Raw genomic sequence first — 19,113 nt, 5'->3', positions numbered from 1 at the left:
AGTATTGTTTTACTTTGGCTGCTAGGTTCCTGTCGGGTGTGTCCTCTACTATACTAAGCAATTGTTTATGGAAGGAGACACTGGTAGGTTTTGCCCATTTGCTGGGAATGCCCTGAACGGTAAGGATCCTTTTAAGAGAAAGAACTATTCCCAAATATCTTTGTGCATGAAAATCACCTGGAACCTTTTTTTAAAGATTTTATTTATTTATTTTTGGAGAAAAGGGAAGGGAGGAAGAGAGGGAGAGAAACATCCACGTGAGAGGGGAGCATCAGTTGGTTGTCTCTTCCTACGCCCCCAACCCAGGACCTGGTGTGCAATCCAGGCATATTCCCTGACCAGGAATCAAACCAGTGACCTTTCCATCTGCAGGACAACGTCCAACCCACTGAGCTACACCAGTCAGGGCAAGAAGAATTTGAAATGTTTTTTTTTTTTAATTTACTGATTCTAGAGAGGGGGTGGGAGAGAGAGAGAAAAATATTGATCTGTTGCTGCACTCATATATGCATTCACTGGCTGATTCTTGTATGTGCCCTGACCAGGATCAAACCTGGCAACCTTGGAGTATTGGGGCAAAGTTCTAACCAACTGAGCTACCTTGGGCAGAGTCCCTGAGGAATTTGTTTAAATTTCAGATTCCTAGATCCCCTGCCCTCTCCAGAGATTAGATTTCTTCCATCTGAGGGTGGGGCCTTCTACATATTTAACAGGTTTCCTGGGAGTTTTTTATACACTTTGAGAAGCTCTTTCAGCAGAGAAATGAAATGGTGATGGTAGATGGTCAATGGACAAGAGGGAAAGGAGCCATGTGTTGAGGCAAAGGAAGGTAAACCCTATCATATAATTCTTACCATTCAACAATTACTACCGGACACATACTAGGTCCCAGGTACCCTGTTAGGTGCTGGGGACACAGCCATCAATGACATATATCATCCACTATCATGATAGAAAAAGAATATGCATCCTTGAAAGACCAATGCCAATATGAATTTGAGGGAGTTTAAAGGGTAAAAAAAAATGTGGGAGAAAACAGAGAAGGCCAAGGTTAAGGTCATGGGACAAGTTCCAGGGACTGGAAGAAGCAGGAAGCCTCCTTCTCCTGGAGCAAGGGCCTAGTCAGTTGCATCTGCTGTTTGTCTCTCTGAGGGGCATCTCTTCCCATTTTCTCACCTCACCTCTCCTCAAGTACCTCCCACTTTTCTTCATCCCATCTAGAATCCACCTTGTACTAATAAATGATGTTTACAAATTCTGGAATGCCAGCCACTGCGTTGTTCATTTTAGGATGGTTAATTTATGTAATGTGATTTCAACTCAGAAAAAAACTCCAAAACTGGGTGCTCATATCCATCCATCCAAATCAGCTAAGCCATTCTGGCTGGGGAGCCCAATTGGTTGGAGCATCAGCCTGACAGGCTAAAGTTGCAGGTTGATCTCTGGTCAGGGCACATGCAAGAATCAACCAATGAATGCATCAATAAGTGGAACAAATCAATGTGTGTGTGTGTGTGTGTGTGTGTGTGTCCCTCCCTTCCTCTCTGTCTAAAAAATCAATTAAATTTAAAAAAATTCAGTTAAGCCTCCATCCTCCAGGACATGGTAATTAAATTATAGACTCTCTACATAGGCTTGCTGCCTTCTTACCACACCCCAGGTCTATCTGCCAAGCACCCATGACTTCTCTTCCCATTTTTGCCTGCACCACAGTCCCCAGAGCTGCTCCAAAGATGTTCTCTCTTTCCCAAGATCTGGTCCATACTAGCAGTAAGGCAGGGAAAAGAGCTTAGTACTCAGCGTTGTGACCTTAGGTGAGTAACCTCCCTAAGCCTGGTTCTTCAAGGAGCTAAAACCACTTATCTTAATCACTCATTCAACACAGTATTGAGACTTTTAAAATTTTTTATTTATTTTTTAGAGAGAGAGAGAGAGGAAAGGACAAAGAGAAAAACATTGATTTGTTCCACACTTATTTATGCCTTCACCGGTTGATTCCTGTATTGTATGTGCCCCGACCAGGGATCAAACCCTGCAACCTTAGTGTATGGGGTTGACACTGACCAACTGAGCCTCTGGCCAGGGCTTTTTACCAAATTGAAGGACAGTTGCCAGGAAGCAAGCAAGATCTCAAATGCTCTGTGGGAGACATTTTCTTAAAGTCAAGAAGGCCACTAGATTAGCTAGAGTGGGAGTGGAAGGGGTATCTTCCTAGAGGAGATGAAGCTGGAACTGAAGTTTAAATGAGGCATTAACTAGTTAGTAGGCAAAGAGGAATAAGAATGCTTTATAGCTCTGGCTGGTGTGGCTCAGTGGCTTGAGTGCCGGCCTGTGAGCCAAAGGGTCACCAGTTTGATTCCCAGTCAGGGCACATGCCTGAGTTTCGGACCAGGTCCCCAGTGGGGGGAATGCAAGAGGCAACCACACATTAGTGTTTCTCTCTCTCCCTCTCTTTCTTCCTTCCTTCCCCTCTCTCTAAAAATTAAATAAATTCTTTGAAAAACACAAGAGTGCTTTACAGACAAATCGTATTTATTAACCTCTCTAAATCTCAGTTTTGCTTGTTCAATGGAGGTAATAGCACTTTCTTCTAAAGGTCATCAGGAACAGTAAATGAGATCTCAGGGTATCGAACACCTAGCACAGTGCCTGGCACATAGTGTGTGCTCAACAAAAGCTGTTTTTTCTTCCTTGCCTTCCACTTTCCACACGTGTTAACATAGGAGAAGGGAACCTCAGATTCAGAGGAGACAGAGTCCCCTACAAAGTCCCTTTGTCCACCCAGGTAATTGGTGATTACTATGGAATCTGGCCAAGCTAGTTGTTTGGAATGAGTGGCCTCAGGGATAAAGTGGTCAGAGGATTGGGGGAAGGCAAATTCATGAAGAGCAGAGAGTAAAAGGAGTCAGGGCAGGTAACCCCTCTCCTCCACTCTACCTCTAATGTCCAGTCAATCCAGCTCACTCCCCACACTCTGCAAATAACAGATAACTTCAAAGAAAGCAGAAAGGGCTTAATGTATGTTGAGTACTGACTACATGGCTGGCCCTGGGTTAGGTGACCAGGCATACATTGCTTAGTTTGATTCTCAACAATTACAGAAAATAAAGCTTAGACTGGAGAAGTCAGTTGTCCTAGGTCACTTGCTAGTGAGAGGCAAAGTTGGAATTCAACCCTAGGTATCCAAAATTCCAGATCAGTGTTCTGTCATTTTAGGTTCCTTTTATTCCCTCTAATGCTGACTGACCGACCGCTCTCAGGAGGAGGAATATGGGGAGGAGATAGTCACAGGCAGGAGATGCTGTCAAGGATACCTGTATAATTGCGGATGACTTCGGTCCCTGCCCCTCCCATTCCCACTCCCTCTCCTGAAGGTGGGGATAGGGAGCGGAAGCAGGGCGCGGGGGAGGCGGGCGGGGAATCCACAACGAAGATGGGAATGCTGGAGAATGTGGCTGTGCTCACAGCTCCCCTCCCCCATAGTCTCCTAAACATATGAGAGTGGGTCCCCGTCCCTAGGAAGACCGTCTTCTCAACCCTCAGATCCTCATCCTGCCATCATTTCAAGCTTCTTCAGCAAAAGCTAAGGTGGAAAGGATCTCATAAACACTTAAACCTCCACATCTGTAACCCTCCCCCAGCCAGTCCAGCCAGCTGTGCAGACTCGGGGTAGGAGGAAACCCTCACAATCAATCCCATCCTAAGTAACAAAGGGGAGCAGGACCCCCTACCCAGTCTGAGCCACATGCCCTAGGAGGGGAACACCAGCTCAGGTCCCCAGTGGCGGCTACTCCTGGAGCCCACCCTGAAGCTTAAGGAAGAGAAGCTAGCAGCTGGGGACCCCCCAGAAGGGAGGGGGCCAACTCTCTTTTCCAGACGGCTCCCCTCCCTCCTCCTGCTAATAGATATTTCCTGTTTATGAGGCAGCCAAGGCTTGGCTTTTGGGAAGGGACGGAGAGGGAGGAGGAGTCCCCCCTCCTTCGGCTTGGGTTGGGGAGTCCTTGAATAGTGCCTGAAGGTTGGGAGGCTCCTCCCTGGGGAAGGAGTGTTCCTTACATTGACCGTCCAGATCACCCGTCCACACACCCCACTCCCACCGTGGCCAAAGGCCCTACGGGTAGGGGACACTGGAGGGGTCTGCTTCCAGGTCTCCCCGGTCTCCAGGCCTTCAAAGGAGAGCGGCTTCCAGGCGAGGGGCGGGAGGCAGGGGGCGGGGTGGGGGAGGCCAAGACTGGATGGAGAAAGGGGGAAGGGAGTAGAATGTCTTGACTGATGAGTCAGAGCCTGCAAGGGGGGGGGGAGGACAGCCTGCTCATTCCCACCTCCCCAGTCCAACCAAGCGGCCATTCCGATGCCCCCTCCCCCCCAGCAAAACGCAGATCCTGGGCCCTTAGGCGGGGAAGGGCGGGAACCCCACTTAATTAACCCTTTTAGCTCTAGTCCCAACTGGTTTAACAGGCGAGGGAGGGGTGGTTAATTTAGAGAGGAGGTGAGTTGACGGGTTGCTACAAGAATTAGGATAGTGGTCCTTACCCCACCCAGGTTGAGATGGGGGGAAGGGCGCATAACAAGGGTCCCGTGTAAGACTGTGGTCTCAACAGACAGCATGGGTGGGGGGTTGGGGGTCAGCAGTCCTTTTTCCCTCCCAGTTCGTGGCTGGGGTGGAGAAAGAGCTACACCTCACAGCCCACCCAGGCTCCGCCTCCCCGAGTCCCAGCTCCCGCTCCGGCTCATCTACGGCTCCCAACTCAGCAGCAGCACCAGGAGGACAGACACATAGTGCGAGCCTTCGCCTCCTATTCCTCCCCCTCGCCCTCTTTCTCTGGGGTCTCTGCCTCCGTCTCCTTTTTTAAAAGCTGCGTCACATGCTTGCCGTTCCTTGAACGCTCCCGGGCCCTAGCACCCCGCCCGCCCGCGGCGCGGCGCACGCACGTCGTCGCTCGCTGCGCGCCCGCCCGGGTCACTTTGACACTGCTCTCCCCTCCCACTAGCAGGCAATTAGCATATTAATAAAGCCTGGCCCAGCCCCGCTAAGGCCGGAGAGCGGGCGCCTACGATAGCGGGAGGGAGGAGTGGGAGACGGGAGCGAGCGGCGGCGGCGGCGTTGGCAGCGGGAGCTCACAGACACGCACACGCGCACACACAGACACACACTCGGGGGACGCACACCCGCGCGCACACACGCAGAGGCAGCTCGCCTTCCTGCCTGGCTTCCTTCCTGTCTGCTCCGCGCCTGACAGGCTCCTCGTTGCAGCTAGGGCCCGCCCGCACAGGGCAGAGGCCGGGCCTGGCCGGGCCGGCGGCGAGGGCAGCGGGGGCCGCAGGCGGCGGCGGCGGCTCATGCCCGGCTTGTCCCCGCGCGGGGCGGGCACCGTGACTCGGCTGGGCCCCCAGCGGCGGGCGATGTGAAGATGTCAGTGGGCTGTGCCTGTCCTGGTGAGTGGGGCGCACGGCCGCCGGGCCCCTCCCTCCTTTACCCTCTCCGCGGATCCCTCACCCCTTGTTTGGCGAGAACTTGTGTGTGGGGCGTCGATGGCATGGCGGAGGTAGGGGGCTGTGAGGGGTATGTGGGACCTCAGTCCGGGGGGAGGGTTTTCCTCAACTATGTAAATGCGCAGCAGCCTGGAGGCGCGGGGTGAGGGTGCTGGGGGTAGCTTGTGTGTAGATTTTTTTTGTTGGGGGGGGGGAGAGGCTATTTGGGGAGGGGTTTGGGGGGCTGAAATTCCCAGAATTCCAGGGTGTTAGCCAATCAGAAGTGAGTCTAGACTTTTGACCCCCCCTCAGGTCACCATAGAGTTGTGATTGGCTGGCTTGGGTTGCCCCCCCCCCCATTGCTGCCTATTCCCTCTTGCAGATCCTGTGACACCCCCCTCCAGGCTGTTTCTGAGGACCGTGTTTTGGGGGAGGGATTAATTGGGGCCCAGCCTCCCCCACCTCCAAATTTTCCTGCCTGTTGCCAGGGAAGGTTGGCTCTCTTGAGGGACAGGAGGTACTCCGGGAGGGGGCAGATAATTGGACCCTGTGGGAGAGGGAATGTGGCAGCACTAGGCAAGCTAGGGACTACAGTGATTTGTGAGAATTGAGTTGAGGGGAGCAATGCTTGACCCCAAAGCGAGAACTTGAGAAGAACTTAGGCTCAGATCCCTGCCTCCCCCAGAGCTCTTGCCAGTGACAGCCTGGATCTGAGTTCTTTCCTGGGGAGGGGAGGCTCTCCCTCTCTGCCAGGAGGAAAGAGAGGCAATGTGATTGTAGGGGTAGTTTTCAGAGGACCTCAGAACACTGTCTATCCCCATTCCCAGGACCCTGGGTTCTTACATACATTTCTTTACTTTTAGAGAGGTAACGAGGGAGAGGGGAAAAGAGAGAGGGTCAGAGAGAGGGAGAGAAAGAAACATAGATTTGTTGTTCTACTTATTTATGCATTCATTGGTTGATTCTTTTATGTGCTCTGACTGGGGATTGAACCTGCAACCTTGGTGTATCAGGTTGATGCTCTAACCAATTGGGCTACCCAGCTGAATTATTTGCAGGCCCCCCTCCTGTCCCAGGCTGGAGTTAGCTTTCTTCTTTTCTTCTGAAAGTCAGATGTCCCTCAGTCTAGCTTGGTGTGGGTCCTTTGCTCCTCTAGATTCCCCATTTTCTGGGAGGCCCACACCCTACAAGTGCCCCCCACCCCAGTCCTCAAGGGAAGCTGCCAGTGAGGAAGCTTCCTTGAAAATCATGTGACCCAGGCCAAGCTGGTCTGGGCACACATTTAAAGTGCCTGCTGAGGCTGACGTGTAAGGGGCCCAGGGCCCAGAGGGAGGGCTAGTAAAGCCTGAAGATCCTGGAATATTTGGGTGTGGGAACCCCTGGCTCCTGCTGCAGACAGTGGGGAGAGGACAGAAAAGAGTTTACTAAGCTGGAATCTTGCCTGGCCCCATCATTCCTCCTCATAACCAGCTTGGTGTGCATATTTGTGTGTGTGTGTTTTTCAAAGAACGGCCCTGTGCTGGGCACCTTGTTTGGATCCATCCTTGCTCTCCACCCCATGGCCTTGATCCTCCACTGCCTCATGTGAGCATAGTAGGAACTAAGGCTCTGAACAAGCTAGAGGCTCGAGTCTTACATTTTGAATCTTAGTTCCTATAAATAGTGGGTAGGAGGTGTGTAGAGGGGTTGTCAGGCTGGAGGTAAATGAGAGGTTGGCCCTGAAGTTGAGGCAGGGTGCCTGGGTCCAGCAGAGAAGGGAGAAAGTTTCCTCCTAAGCCTGTCTGGGAGGAGCATGGGGCCAGGAAGAGGACTTGTGCACAGGTGTGTGTGTGGGGGGGGCATCTTCAGTCACACCCCAAAAGGCACGTTCTGTTTGTGTGTCTAGTGGCCCAGCTAGGGGAGAGGGGGCAAAAGATGGCTAAGAGCAGGGAATCTTTTTACCCAATGTGAAGAAGTCTTATGGATTAATGCCACAGAGGATGGATAGAGGTTAGACCTAAAGGAGAACCACATGCAGAGAGGCTTGAGAGTGGCCTGGGGGTGGGGAATGGTAGGAATTGGGGTAACAGAGAGGACCAGGCTTGCATGAGTGGGTGGGAGCTCATGGTTGAACATAAGGGCATCATGGCAGCATGTACAGTCCAGGCCCAAAGGCCCCCCCCGCAACTGGAGCAGCCCTAGGGTGGGCGCCCAGGCGCCCTGGCAGGCCGCCTGCCTGCTGCCTGCCTGCCTGTCTGAGTCTCTCCTTTGTGCTCTGCTGTCTCCCAGCTCCTCCTCCTCCCCTAGCCCAGGAGAGACAGCACATGCCCCACACATGTGACTGAGGGAAGCCAGAGCACACACAGACCCACACACATGCACACGCAGAAGGAACACCACAAGATATACACATACACACACCCTCAGCTCCCATAGTGCTCCTGGGGTGGGGAATAGCTTCTGGGGCTTTGGTCAGGAGCAGATAGAACCTCTGCTAAGGGACATCACCCTGGATAGGACAGGTTGCTGAGGGGGCCAGGGCCTGTCTGGGGCAGCATGTGGCTCAGAAGGGTTAAGGCAGGGAGGAGTAGGGGGAGGGGAGGAGGCAGCAGTGGTGGCGGCTGGGAGCCAGGAGAAGAGGATGGCAGAGCGCCAGGCCAACGGGAGGCCGGGCACAGACAAAGGAAGGGGGGCAGGCACACTGGAGGCCTGGGTCAGGGAGCCCCAGGGGCCCGGGCAGGGGGCAGTGCTGGTACCTTATCCTGAAGGCTACTGCCCTTCAAAGTCCTCACCTCCAGGAGGGGTGCTCTCCCTCTACTCTTTCCTCATCACCTTTGTCCTTCTTTGATGCCTTCCCCCTCATCCCCACCCCAACTATTAGGACTTTCTAATTCAGACTTGCTCTCTTTGGCTGGACCTCTTTTCCCCTGTGCAAGTGGGGGAATTAAGTCAGAACACAGAGAGGGGCAGACTTGCTAGAGAAGGAAGTAGGAGGGGGCCCATTTCAAATGATACGCCAGAGTCTTGGTACGTCTGTTGTCTTGGCATTTAAGGTTCCTTCTCCCCTACATTTGAGGAGACAGACTGGGTGGGGGTTCTGCACCCTGAATTAGGGGGCAGAAGCCAGAGCACACACCTATACCCCTTCCCATGTAGACAGTCATTTCTGGGCCTGGAGTGGCCGTTCTTTGGAGGGAGCAGAGAGTAGGAATCACTGCAATGTCCCAGGTCTGGGCTTAGATGAGTCGGGTTAGAAATGCAGGGCCTCGGGCCTTTCTGTCTCATTATAATCTGTTCTAGTTAGGCTAACATTTGGCCCTATGTGCTGTACTTTTGAGATATTGCCTATGAACACACTTTGGACAGTTTAAAGGCACCAAACAAATGCCAGGAATTGTCAGTAGTGAGGTGTGTGTGGTTATCTTAGAGCTGGGCTGCAAACTTGGGTCAGTGAGAATGTCTCAAATCCTGGTGTAGGTAGTATGTGGTAGAGTCTGGCTGAATGTCAGAGCTTTTGGTATGTTTGTGAAAGCCTGGATGTATCATGGCCGGGCCATGATGGAGAACTGTGTGCAGGTTCCGGGAAGGGTGGTAGTTCATGGGGTTAGTGCCTGGGTGGTAACACATGGTCAGGACGTGTGTGGAACAGTCCGTCACAGGTTCAGGAGGTATATAATGCACTTTTGGTGCGTCCGTTGGGGTCAGGGCGTGCCTGTCACTAGCCCCAGTGTGTATGGACGTCAGGGCCTGACATGGACTGTGTATGTGTGTGCATCTTGGGTTTGGGTTAGAGTTTGAGATACGTATGACTGGTTGAAGTATGTTTCAGGTACTGATTTATGTGAAAGTGAGATGTGTTACTTATATGTGGAGGGCGCTCACAGAGCCAGGTGCGACGTTCTTACTGCACAGCCGACTGGTGTGTAAGTCAGGAGGAACCCTGTCCTGGGGCTGTGAGTGAGGGGGGTGGGGGGTGGGCAGGGAACAGGGAACAGCGACTCAACCTGCAGTGAAGTAGGAGGTTATATGCTGCCCCCTTCAGAGAGAGAGGGAGAGAGAGAGAGAGGGAGTGTTTCTTTTTTTCCTGTCCGTCCAGGGAGTAGGGCCTGGACCACTACCTAAGTTTTAGAAACACCCCCTCTTGGGAATCCCCTTTGCATTGGAGAAGAGCTCCTACCCCCAGTAACCACATGCCTTTTTTCCTGGGGTTGTGGGGAGGATTTAGTAGCAGACCAGGCCCCCTTCTGGGGATCCTTGGTTGGGCAAGTTTGCCTTCCCTAGCTCTGACAGCGCCTCTTTCCCCTGCACCCACGTGTCTCCGGTGGTGGTGGCTGCGGTGGGGGAAGGAGCTTCCTGCTAAGGCAGATCTAAGTCAGGGCTGGGAACTCGGCTGGGTTGGGGGCCCAGGAGCCTGGAGTGCCCCCCTTCCTCCAGTCAGTCGTTTATAGACTGAAGTCAGAGTGTATCTCTGTTAAAAACAACTCCCTGGAGTCTCCCCCCCCTTAGTTGCTCTGGGATTTCACCAGGGGCTGAAGCCCAGGGTGGCAAGAGAGATTTGGGGCACGTTTGGGAGGTGGTTAGTAGGTACTGGGAGTCTCCAGAGAGGAGAGCACCCTCCTCCATCCCTGCCTGTGGCTTTGGCTCCCCTGCTCACTCCTGAGCAACGCACCTGGGGCTTGGAGCGAGCATTTCAGTTCCTGGTCCCCACAGGCCTCCCCTCCACCCAGGTCTCTCCAGGCCCAGTCTGTTTTGTTTCCATCTCTCCATCCCAGTCTCTCCCAGTCTCTGTCTCTCTTTTGTTTTTCTCAGCAGTCCTCCCTGCCTGCCTGCCTGCCTCTCTCGCTCCCGCGCCCTCCCTCTCTCTCTCCCTCTTCCTCTTCCCTGGCTGGGAGGGGGCGGGGCCGGTGGGGGCAGCTCCACCCTCTGCCCGCCCTGGGGCCTCATTCTGAGAGGCTCCGTGAGCGAGCAGGGAGGGAAGGAAAGAAAGGGAGAAAAGGCTGGGAGCTGGTGGGCGCTGCGTGTGTCTGTGCGTGTACGATTGTGAGTGAGTGTGAGTGCCGGGCCCTGCCTCGTCTGCTGCCCCGGCAGAGGGGCCTGGTGGCCTGGGGAGGGCAGGCGGGCTGCTTGGAGGTAGAGGCAGCGCGAGGCGGCGGCGGGTAGAGCCGAGGAGGAGGAGGAGGAGAGAGGAAAGAGCGGAGCAGCCATTGTTGAGGGAAACCTTGCAAACAAAGAAGGCTCCAGACTCCCCGCGGCCCCCCGCCCCCCAGGCCGGCCCCCTGGCCCCCGGTCCCCGGCCCAGTGGCCATTGTAACTTTCCCCCGGGGCTGTGGCCGCCGCGGGGCAGGCCAAGGCTGTGCGTGCAAGTCTTTGTGCGGCCCACGGAGTGGAGCTCCCGGCCAGGCCTGCCCGTCCCACTCGGGACATGAGCGGCTGAAGTTGGCCCCCCCTCAGTCCTCACCCCTGCCAGGGCCCTGGTGGGCTTCCAGTCGCTCCCGTACCTCTCCTGGCCCCCTCAGTTCTCCCAGGTAAGTCTGGGCACCCCGCAAGCCTGTAGAGGGTGGGTAGAAGGTCCTGGGTCTGGCCCGGGCCTGGTATGCTGGCTGGGGGAGAGGTGCCTCAGCTTAGAGAGGCCAGGGCTCCCAGGCCTGCTGACCTCTGGTCAGCCCCAAAAGGGAGGCAGGCTGGTTACCATGGAAATGCCCAGCTGGAGCTGCCCCCCTCAGTCCTAGGATGCAGCTTCCATCCTGGGAAAACTTTACTAGTTCTGGGCTCTTCCTCTTTTCTCCTTCCTAAGGGTTCCCAGATTGCTGGAGGTGGGAGGGAGGCCATGCCGGACTCCAAGGCTGGATGACATAGCCCTTTCACCCCCACCCCCACTTTTCCCCTCTACCCCTGCTGCTGAGGACAGGCAGCAACAGGGACAGATGGTCTGGGTGATGTTCCCTCCCCTTCTCTTCTCACTCTCAAGCCCTTGTGCCGGGGCTCCCGGGAGCTGCCATGCCTCTGGAGAGATGCTGAGGGTTTTTGCGTCCATTCACTAGAAGTGTAAATCAAGGCCGTAGAGCTTTGGATTTTTGCCCCTCAGAACTGTTCCCCCGGCCAAGACAGTGCCTTTTAGTTCACTAGTGAGTGAAACTGAAGCTCTGAAACTTCTTTCAGAGTTAGAGGGGAATCCAGGTACCCTGCCTCACTTGTTTTTAGGGTCTTGAGCTGACACATTTCTTCAGGTGGCCCTGAAACTGAGGGGCAAAGACAGTGATGCTTTTGGGGGAAGGATGGCCTAGTCAGGCCCAGATCTGAAGAGTCTGCTCTTGGGTTCGTTGCCCAGGACTGGCCTCTGGTGAGCTGCATGAGCTGTGGCTTCCTACGTGGCCTTGGTCTACCTGTCGGTGGAATGCGGAGACTTCGGGCTGGGTGGGACTGTCTCTTCCTTGACACAGGCTCCTCGTTCAGTCTAGACAGGCATGTGAAGGCTGCGTGTGCCGTGCTGGGAGCATATGGATGTGGCCTGCGAGAGCTCGTGCGTGGGGCGAGGGCCTGTTTTGGGCACAGCGATCCCGCCTGGGGCTGCTGGGTTCCAGCCCTTGGTAGGCATGTCGGGGCGCGCTGAGGGTAGAAGCCTGCTCAGCAGGATGAGGCGCACACATGTGCAGGTACACACGGGCTCCGACTCTTGGCACCTTCAGGGACTGTGCAGTGTGGGCCTCTCTGGGACCCTCCTTTTGCCCATATTGTGAGGAAGGTTCCCTGGGGAGAGAATTAAATGACATACGTTGGCACAGGGTCTTCCTTTGTCTCTTCCCCCTGAGGAACAAAGTAGATTTTGTGTCTAAACTGGGGACGAGGCTAAGACACAACCAATACAGCTACCCTTCCAAATGCAATCAAGTTTGGGGACGTGAGGAAGCAGCTGTAACTGGGGTCAGGACCTTTGGAATGGTGCCTCAGTTTTCCCTCATCTTGGCAGGTGGGGGAAGATAGCATTGCAGGGGTACTTGGCTCATACCCAACTGTGAATCTAACACTCCTTCCAGTCAGGTGATACAGTACACCAGGAACTGCATGCTTCTAGGTGAGGGGAGAGGGGACATCCCGCACATGCCCAGGTACGAGTAGAGATCCCTGTCCAGTTACCACTTACCTCCTAGACTGAGCCCCCGGAACCTAGCCTACTCCCCAGGGCTCCTCTTTTCCTTTTGTAAGTAGAGTGAGATCCAGTGGAGGCCCCTCTACCCGCCTCCCGCACTGTAAGTCTTAGAAGACAGAATGGGTTAAGGCTTTGGGTTTCTCTTGTTTGGAGACAATACCAGACTAGTGGTGGGTGTGGGCGAGGGGGTTGGGCTGATAAGGGAGTGGCCGTTGGTGGGGGGGTCAGAAGGCCCAACTGGTTATCTGGTGGGTGGCACCCAACAGGCACCCCCCCCCCCCTTTATCTTTCCATCCCCTGCCCTCCTGAGACCCTGGGTGTGGAGGAGGGGCAGGGAGCTGGCCAAATCCCCTCTTTTCTCCTACAACTTGATCTCCAGAGGTCAAAAGAAGGGTAGGAATACTTCAGGATGTGGGAATCAGAAGTTCTGGGCCCAAGTCCTTAGGTCTGTGATCTTGGCAAGACCCCTTGAGCTTTTAGTTGTCTCATCTGTAAAATGGGAATGTTACAGTTGACCCTGCTGCCTCACGCCATGGTGGTGATGATTGAACAAAATAATGTAGTTGAGCCCTGACTGGTGTGGCTCGGTGGGTTGGGTGTTGCCCTGCAGGCTGAAACGCTGGTTCCACGCTCTGTCTGGGCACGTACCTGGGTTACAGGCCAGGTCCCTGGTTGGGGGCATGCGGGAGGCAAGCAATTGATGTTTCTCTTGCACATCGATGATTTTCTCCCTCTCGTTCTCCCTCCCTCTCTCTCTAAAAGATAAATAAATAAAATCTTTAAAAACAATAATGTAGTTGAAAAGGGGGTTTATTAAAATTAGATTCTAATGTTTGGGTATTTATTTACTCTATGGTATTGGCATTTCTTCCTAGCTTCAATTCTGTCATCCAGGCCTCAGCCACATGAAGAAATAAGGTCTTGGGTATCGGGGCTGGGTACTTCTAGTTTCTTAATAACACAAGGTTGGAGCCAGATTTAAGAGCAGAGGTAGGTGCTCCTTAGGGTAGTCCTCCTCCCTGAGTTCTCCCGTAGGTCTTGCTGGCTCCAGGAGACCAGTCCCCGTTCACCCAGTCTAGCTAACTTCAGGAGAGCTCGCAAGAGGGACCCAGGTCACCTATTTTCTTCCCTTCCCTCCTAGGTTGTTCCTCAAAGTCATTCAAGCTGTACTCGCCGAAGGAGCCCCCGAACGGCAACGCCTTCCCCCCCTTCCATCCCGGCACCATGCTAGATCGGGATGTGGGGTGAGTCTTGTCCACTTCTCGTCCCTTTTCCAGATGGGGTCCTGCCTAAAAAGGGGAGGGAGTTACACCCCCCAATAATTCCTGTCTTCCACCCCCATTCTCATAGCCTCTTCCCTTACACAGCCCAACCCCCATGTATCCGCCTACATACCTGGAGCCTGGGATTGGGTAAGTGGAGTCCAGTGGGGTGGGAGGAACTTTCCATTATGGGGGTGAGGGCAGATGTGGGGGGGTTGGGGAGGCTCTGCTCCTACTAACCTCCCTTCTTTACTTACCCCAGGAGGCACACACCATATGGAAACCAAACTGACTACAGAATATTCGAGCTTAACAAACGGCTTCAAAACTGGACAGAGGTATCCAGAGGACAGAGGAGGGAGAGGGCCATCTGGGCACCCCAGTGGGATGTCTCCTGATACACACAAACACCTCTCCCTGTGCTCTTAGGAGTGTGACAATCTCTGGTGGGATGCTTTCACAACTGAGTTCTTTGAGGATGATGCCATGTTAACCATCACTTTCTGCCTGGAGGATGGACCAAAGAGATATAGTGAGTGGCCTGTGGGGGTTCTGCCAGTTCTGCTGTGGGAGTGTATACCTCCTGTGTCCTTCCCAGGCCCGGGAGTGGGTATTTGTTCCAGGGTATCTGTTTTGGCAGGAGTGGCATCTGCCCAACCCCTTTTGAGGTCCTACTGTTCTGAAGAGTCTATCCCTTCTCTACAGCCATTGGCCGGACCCTGATCCCACGCTACTTCCGCAGCATCTTTGAGGGGGGTGCTACGGAGCTATACTATGTGCTTAAGCACCCCAAGGAGGCATTCCACAGCAACTTTGTGTCCCTCGACTGTGACCAGGGCAGCATGGTGACCCAGCACGGCAAACCCATGTTCACCCAGGTCAGCAATCCAGATGGATATAGAATGCTGAAGCACCTGAGTCCGATTCCCTTCCTCCTTCCCAAAATGTAGTCAGCTGTTCCCCCAGGGAGGCATACTGGGGCATGGCCAGATAAGAAGGGGGGGCAGGGGTGCCATAGCATTCAGCAGGCATTTACTGAGCTTGTACATGACCGTATTCTGGGCCACAAGGGTATGTACACCAGTGAGTAAGAGCGTGCCCTCATAGGAAGCTTATAGCAGATGAGTATATCAGTAACTGCATGGAAGAGGACAGGACTGGTTAAGTGTTTCTACTCAGTTTGTGGTATGTGCAAGGGTCAAGGGTATAACAGTTATGTGAGGGGATGGTCCATGCCAGTTGTACACTCAGGTTTAGGTGCAGGTGGCAGACGTATATGTGGTAGGGGAGTTGTGAGCAAATTCGGAACAGGTATACTTCCATGTCTGGGGGAGGGGGCAGAACTGTGACAACCTTGTCTCCAGGTATGTGTGGAGGGGCGGTTATACCTGGAGTTCATGTTTGACGACATGATGCGGATAAAGACATGGCACTTCAGCATCCGGCAGCACCGGGAGCTCATCCCCCGCAGCATTCTTGCCATGCATGTGAGTGTGGGCTGAAACCAAGGTGAAAGGGGGAGGGCAGGCTGGGAAGGGCAGAATAAGGTCTCGTGTCCTGACAGTGACCTTGGAGGGTTAGAGCTTCTCCGCCTGAAAAATGGATTTCATAATAGCCCCTCTCCTCTTTTAGGAGTGTCACAGGCTCAGGTGATAGGGCAGGTGAGCAAGTGCAACCCAGGTGCTAGCATTGTTGTCTTTCTCTCTAGGCCCAGGACCCCCAGATGTTGGATCAGCTCTCCAAAAATATCACACGGTGTGGGCTGTCCAATTCCACTCTCAACTACCTCCGAGTGAGTCTGATCACTCAGTCTCTGCCCCCTCCCACTGACGGAGCTCCGTGTCTCTCCCCTGACAAGCCCCCTCCTGGTCTCCCCACAGCTGTGTGTGATACTCGAGCCCATGCAGGAGCTCATGTCCCGCCACAAGACCTACAGCCTCAGCCCTCGTGACTGCCTCAAGACCTGCCTTTTCCAGAAGTGGCAGCGTATGGTAGCACCCCCCGGTGAGTACCTTGGGCCTGTATCTGCTCTTACCAGGACCTGATGCCGTCCCCCAAGGCTGTATCTGTCTCCTTGTCAAGCCCCATCCTTGCTTTTGGGTCTGTAAGACTGGGATCAGGGTAGGCTCAGGCTCCTTAGGAGCCAGAATGGGGAGCCAGGGGCCCAGCACCCTGCTCCACCTGAGTCTCTTTTCCCTGGTACAGCGGAGCCCGCCCGGCAGCAGCCCAGCAAACGGCGGAAACGGAAGATGTCAGGGGGCAGCACCATGAGCTCTGGGGGCGGCAACACCAACAACAGCAACAGCAAGAAGAAAAGCCCAGCCAGCACCTTCGCCCTCTCCAGCCAGGTACCTGTAAGCATCTCGGCTTTCTTCTCTCTTCTGGGCTCCCCCACTGCTGACCCCTGACCCTTGACCCTGCCCCAGCTCACCAGCAGGCATAGAAGCAGAGACAGTTTTCCCAGTGTGCTCTGCCAGGATGGGCTGACTCCTATCACTGATGAGAGTCCTTGTTAGTTGCATGTGTGGTTGTGATCACACAGACTCAGACACAGCAATACAGGTGTGAAGGGACAGAGTCAGCCATGAGAACACACGGACGTTCAGGACAGACAGCTTGGGAGCACACAGACCACCGGAGACACAGACACTCACTCGCAGAGGGACGTGCAGCCTCATTGTGTGTGAACCTAGAATACATGAACATGCACACACCTCCCCCATTGGTGTTTTGATCTGCTCCCTCTCTTACATGTGGACAGAAGTTTAGGAGCCCCCTAAAACTTCGGGGAGATGGACTGGGGAGCTAGGAGAGTAGATTGACTTTTCCCCAGAATCTAGCGGATGTGCATTACAGAGTGTGATGCTCTGCAGTCCTTCAGTGGGAAGGATTCCAAGGGCTGAGGGTGTCAGAGGAGTTGATGTTTTAAATTGGGGTATGAGAAGGGGGTGGGGGTGTTGAGTTTTCTGGGTGGGTATTGGGGCTCTGGGGGTTTCTGCTGCCCTGGGCTGGGCGAGCCCCTGCCCCGATTATGTTTGGGGACCTCCGCCACTCTCAGGATGTGATGGTGGTGGGGGAGCCCACCCTGATGGGCGGGGAGTTCGGGGACGAGGACGAGAGGCTCATCACCCGGCTGGAGAATACCCAGTTTGACGCAGCCAACGGCATTGACGACGAGGACAGCTTTAACAACTCCCCTGCCCTGGGCGCCAACAGCCCCTGGAACAGCAAGCCTCCATCCAGCCAAGAAAGCAAATCGGAGAACCCCACATCACAGGCCTCCCAGTAAAGGCTTCACCAGGGCCACCCAGCGCTCTGCCTGCCTGCCCCACCCCTTGAAGCCCCAGGGAGCAGAAGACAGAATGAAGAGACTGAGCATCTAAAATGGGCAGCCTCCATCCACCCACTTCAGGGAGGAACTGGACTCACTGGGGGCAGGTGCCAGGATTTGCCCCGCAGTGGCTCTGGGCTGGGCCTGGCCTCTGCAGAGCCTTTTGGGGGAAGGAGGTACTCATGTGGATGTCTGCGTGGACCCTGGGCCTGAGCAATGTCCTGACCACCCCCCAGAGCATTTGCCTCCATCCTCACCCCATGGGTTCCCCATCCTCCTGACTCGACCCCCTTCGAGCCTGGGGTTGTCTGTCCCCACAGCCCTTAGGGACTTAAAGTTATGGCGCTTGGTTGAGTGCCCCTCCCTAGACCTCCCCCAGGTGGCTGGAAGTAGAGGGGTAAAGCTCTGGGCTCCTCCTCTCTTCCACCACCTATCCCAGCTCCAAGTTTTTTAAAAAAATAATATTATTAAAAATGTAAGTTAAAAAAATCACTCATGTCCCCCCTCTTCCCCTTATTAAAAGTCCAACTACCTCCCTATGCCTGGCAGATGGGGGGTTTTGGGCCCAGGTGGAGGTGAGCGTATCGGTAGAGTAGGGGGGTATACGTTTCCATTTTATATAGTTTGAGAGCTTCAGACCAAGGAGACAGTTCGCCATCTCTCTTCCCTTTTCCTCTGGGATGACTGGAGTTGGGAAGGCATGCCATGGGGTAGGGGGCCATTGCTTCGGAACAGCTCCCAGCTGTTGTCTCTGTTTCCCCATCCTCCAGGAGGCTCGTAACTCCCTTGGTCCCAGCACCGCCGCCCCCCTGCCGTCCCCCACCCTGTGTGTATATTCGTTACAAGCCCTCCACTAAAGCAGCTGTCTTGGATGGGGGAGGGGGAGGCTCCCTCCCTTGGGGAGTATGGAGGGAAGGAGCAGCCCTGTTTGTCACTGTGTTTTTTGTTTTGTCTCGGTTGGGTAGGCATGGGATAGGGGAGGGGCTCATCCACTCTGTCCGTACTCTTCCTCCAGGCCCTCAGATTGTGAACCTAGTCCTCCCCTTCCTTCTTCACAGAGGGAAAGGAGCCACTGAGGGTATCCCACCTCTAAGCAGGGAGCAAAAGGGCTCTGTTCCCCAGCTGAAGTAGAGGGTGCTCATCTTCCCAAATCCCCTCTAGTCCTTGTTCTCGTAGAAGGAAGGGGAAAGCTGCCAGAACCCTCAGCTGTATTGCAGTCGGACATGTGGAGGTTCTGGGCCCAGCTCCGGCTCTGTTGCCTTTTCCTGTGGCGAGTTCCGGAAGTGTTAGTACCACCTGTCTTCCCAGGCTTTCTTCGGGATTCTGGGGCTCTTTCCACTCTGTTTCCTTCACTCTAGTTGCCACTGCTGGAGGGGTGTTGTGTCAGGAGCTGAGGGAAGGGGTGGGGAAGAGGGATGGCCCACCCCAACTGTAATGCCTTTTTTTTTCTCCATTTGAGTCATGTATGGTACCGATCAATAAAGAGACTTTTCAGTTTGAGCGTGTCCTGGTTGGTCATTGATGCTCAGTAATGACTCAGCCCTGGCAGTCTTTTCCCCTCCCCTCTGCAGTCCTAAGACCAGCCACTGGGGAGGAGGTGTGAACTGGACTTCTGACTCCCCTTCACTCCCATCTCACGTTTCCCCTTATTCTTCTAGTGGTGCTCCTCAGGTGTCCTAGCCTGGCCCCCTCTTCCTCAGAAGTTCAGTTCCCACCCCATTCCCACCGCACTGTTCCTCACTCCTGTCATGGGGTTGCCAGACAGGTGACCCTCCTGAGGCAGGGTTCCAGGGACAGCCTCTCCTGGATTAGGCTTTTGGGGGTGGGTGGGGAATGGCATCCTTGCCTTGGAGAGTGCTCTGAAGGAGCTTTGGTGGTTAGAGTGCCTGGGAGGCCCAGTCAGTAAGATTCCTGCCCCTACT

The 19,113-nt window shown here is 54.4% G+C and overlaps 1 protein-coding gene across 3 annotated transcripts; it reads left to right on the top strand.

Annotated features, from left to right (window-relative positions):
- The first annotated feature begins 5,043 nt into the window (after positions 1-5,043).
- On the top strand, positions 5,044-18,688 carry LDB1 (LIM domain binding 1). 3 transcript variants are annotated; one of them, XM_045854155.1, is made up of 11 exons: positions 5,044-5,436; positions 13,740-13,842; positions 13,966-14,010; positions 14,123-14,198; positions 14,290-14,392; positions 14,566-14,738; positions 15,225-15,347; positions 15,569-15,652; positions 15,741-15,864; positions 16,066-16,208; positions 16,919-18,688. In XM_045854155.1, exons 1-11 carry the CDS (start codon positions 5,412-5,414, stop codon positions 17,147-17,149), a joined length of 1,230 nt encoding a protein of 409 aa, XP_045710111.1. In that variant the 5' UTR covers positions 5,044-5,411; the 3' UTR covers positions 17,150-18,688. The 3 variants fall into 3 exon arrangements, with proteins under 3 accessions (XP_045710111.1, XP_045710110.1, XP_045710112.1); XM_045854154.1 differs by having other exon boundaries at positions 5,128-5,436; positions 16,066-16,214; XM_045854156.1 differs by lacking the exon at positions 5,044-5,436 and adding an exon at positions 10,413-10,976 and having other exon boundaries at positions 16,066-16,214.
- The last annotated feature ends 425 nt before the right edge of the window (positions 18,689-19,113 follow it).

This window comes from Phyllostomus hastatus, unplaced genomic scaffold, assembly GCF_019186645.2.
Source record: "Phyllostomus hastatus isolate PE091 unplaced genomic scaffold, TTU_PhHast_1.1 phas_scaffold_1066, whole genome shotgun sequence".
NCBI classification, from domain to species: Eukaryota; Metazoa; Chordata; class Mammalia; order Chiroptera; family Phyllostomidae; genus Phyllostomus; species Phyllostomus hastatus.
The sequence above is the reverse complement of the archived record's forward strand: the minus strand, read 5'-3'. Positions and strand labels throughout refer to the sequence as shown.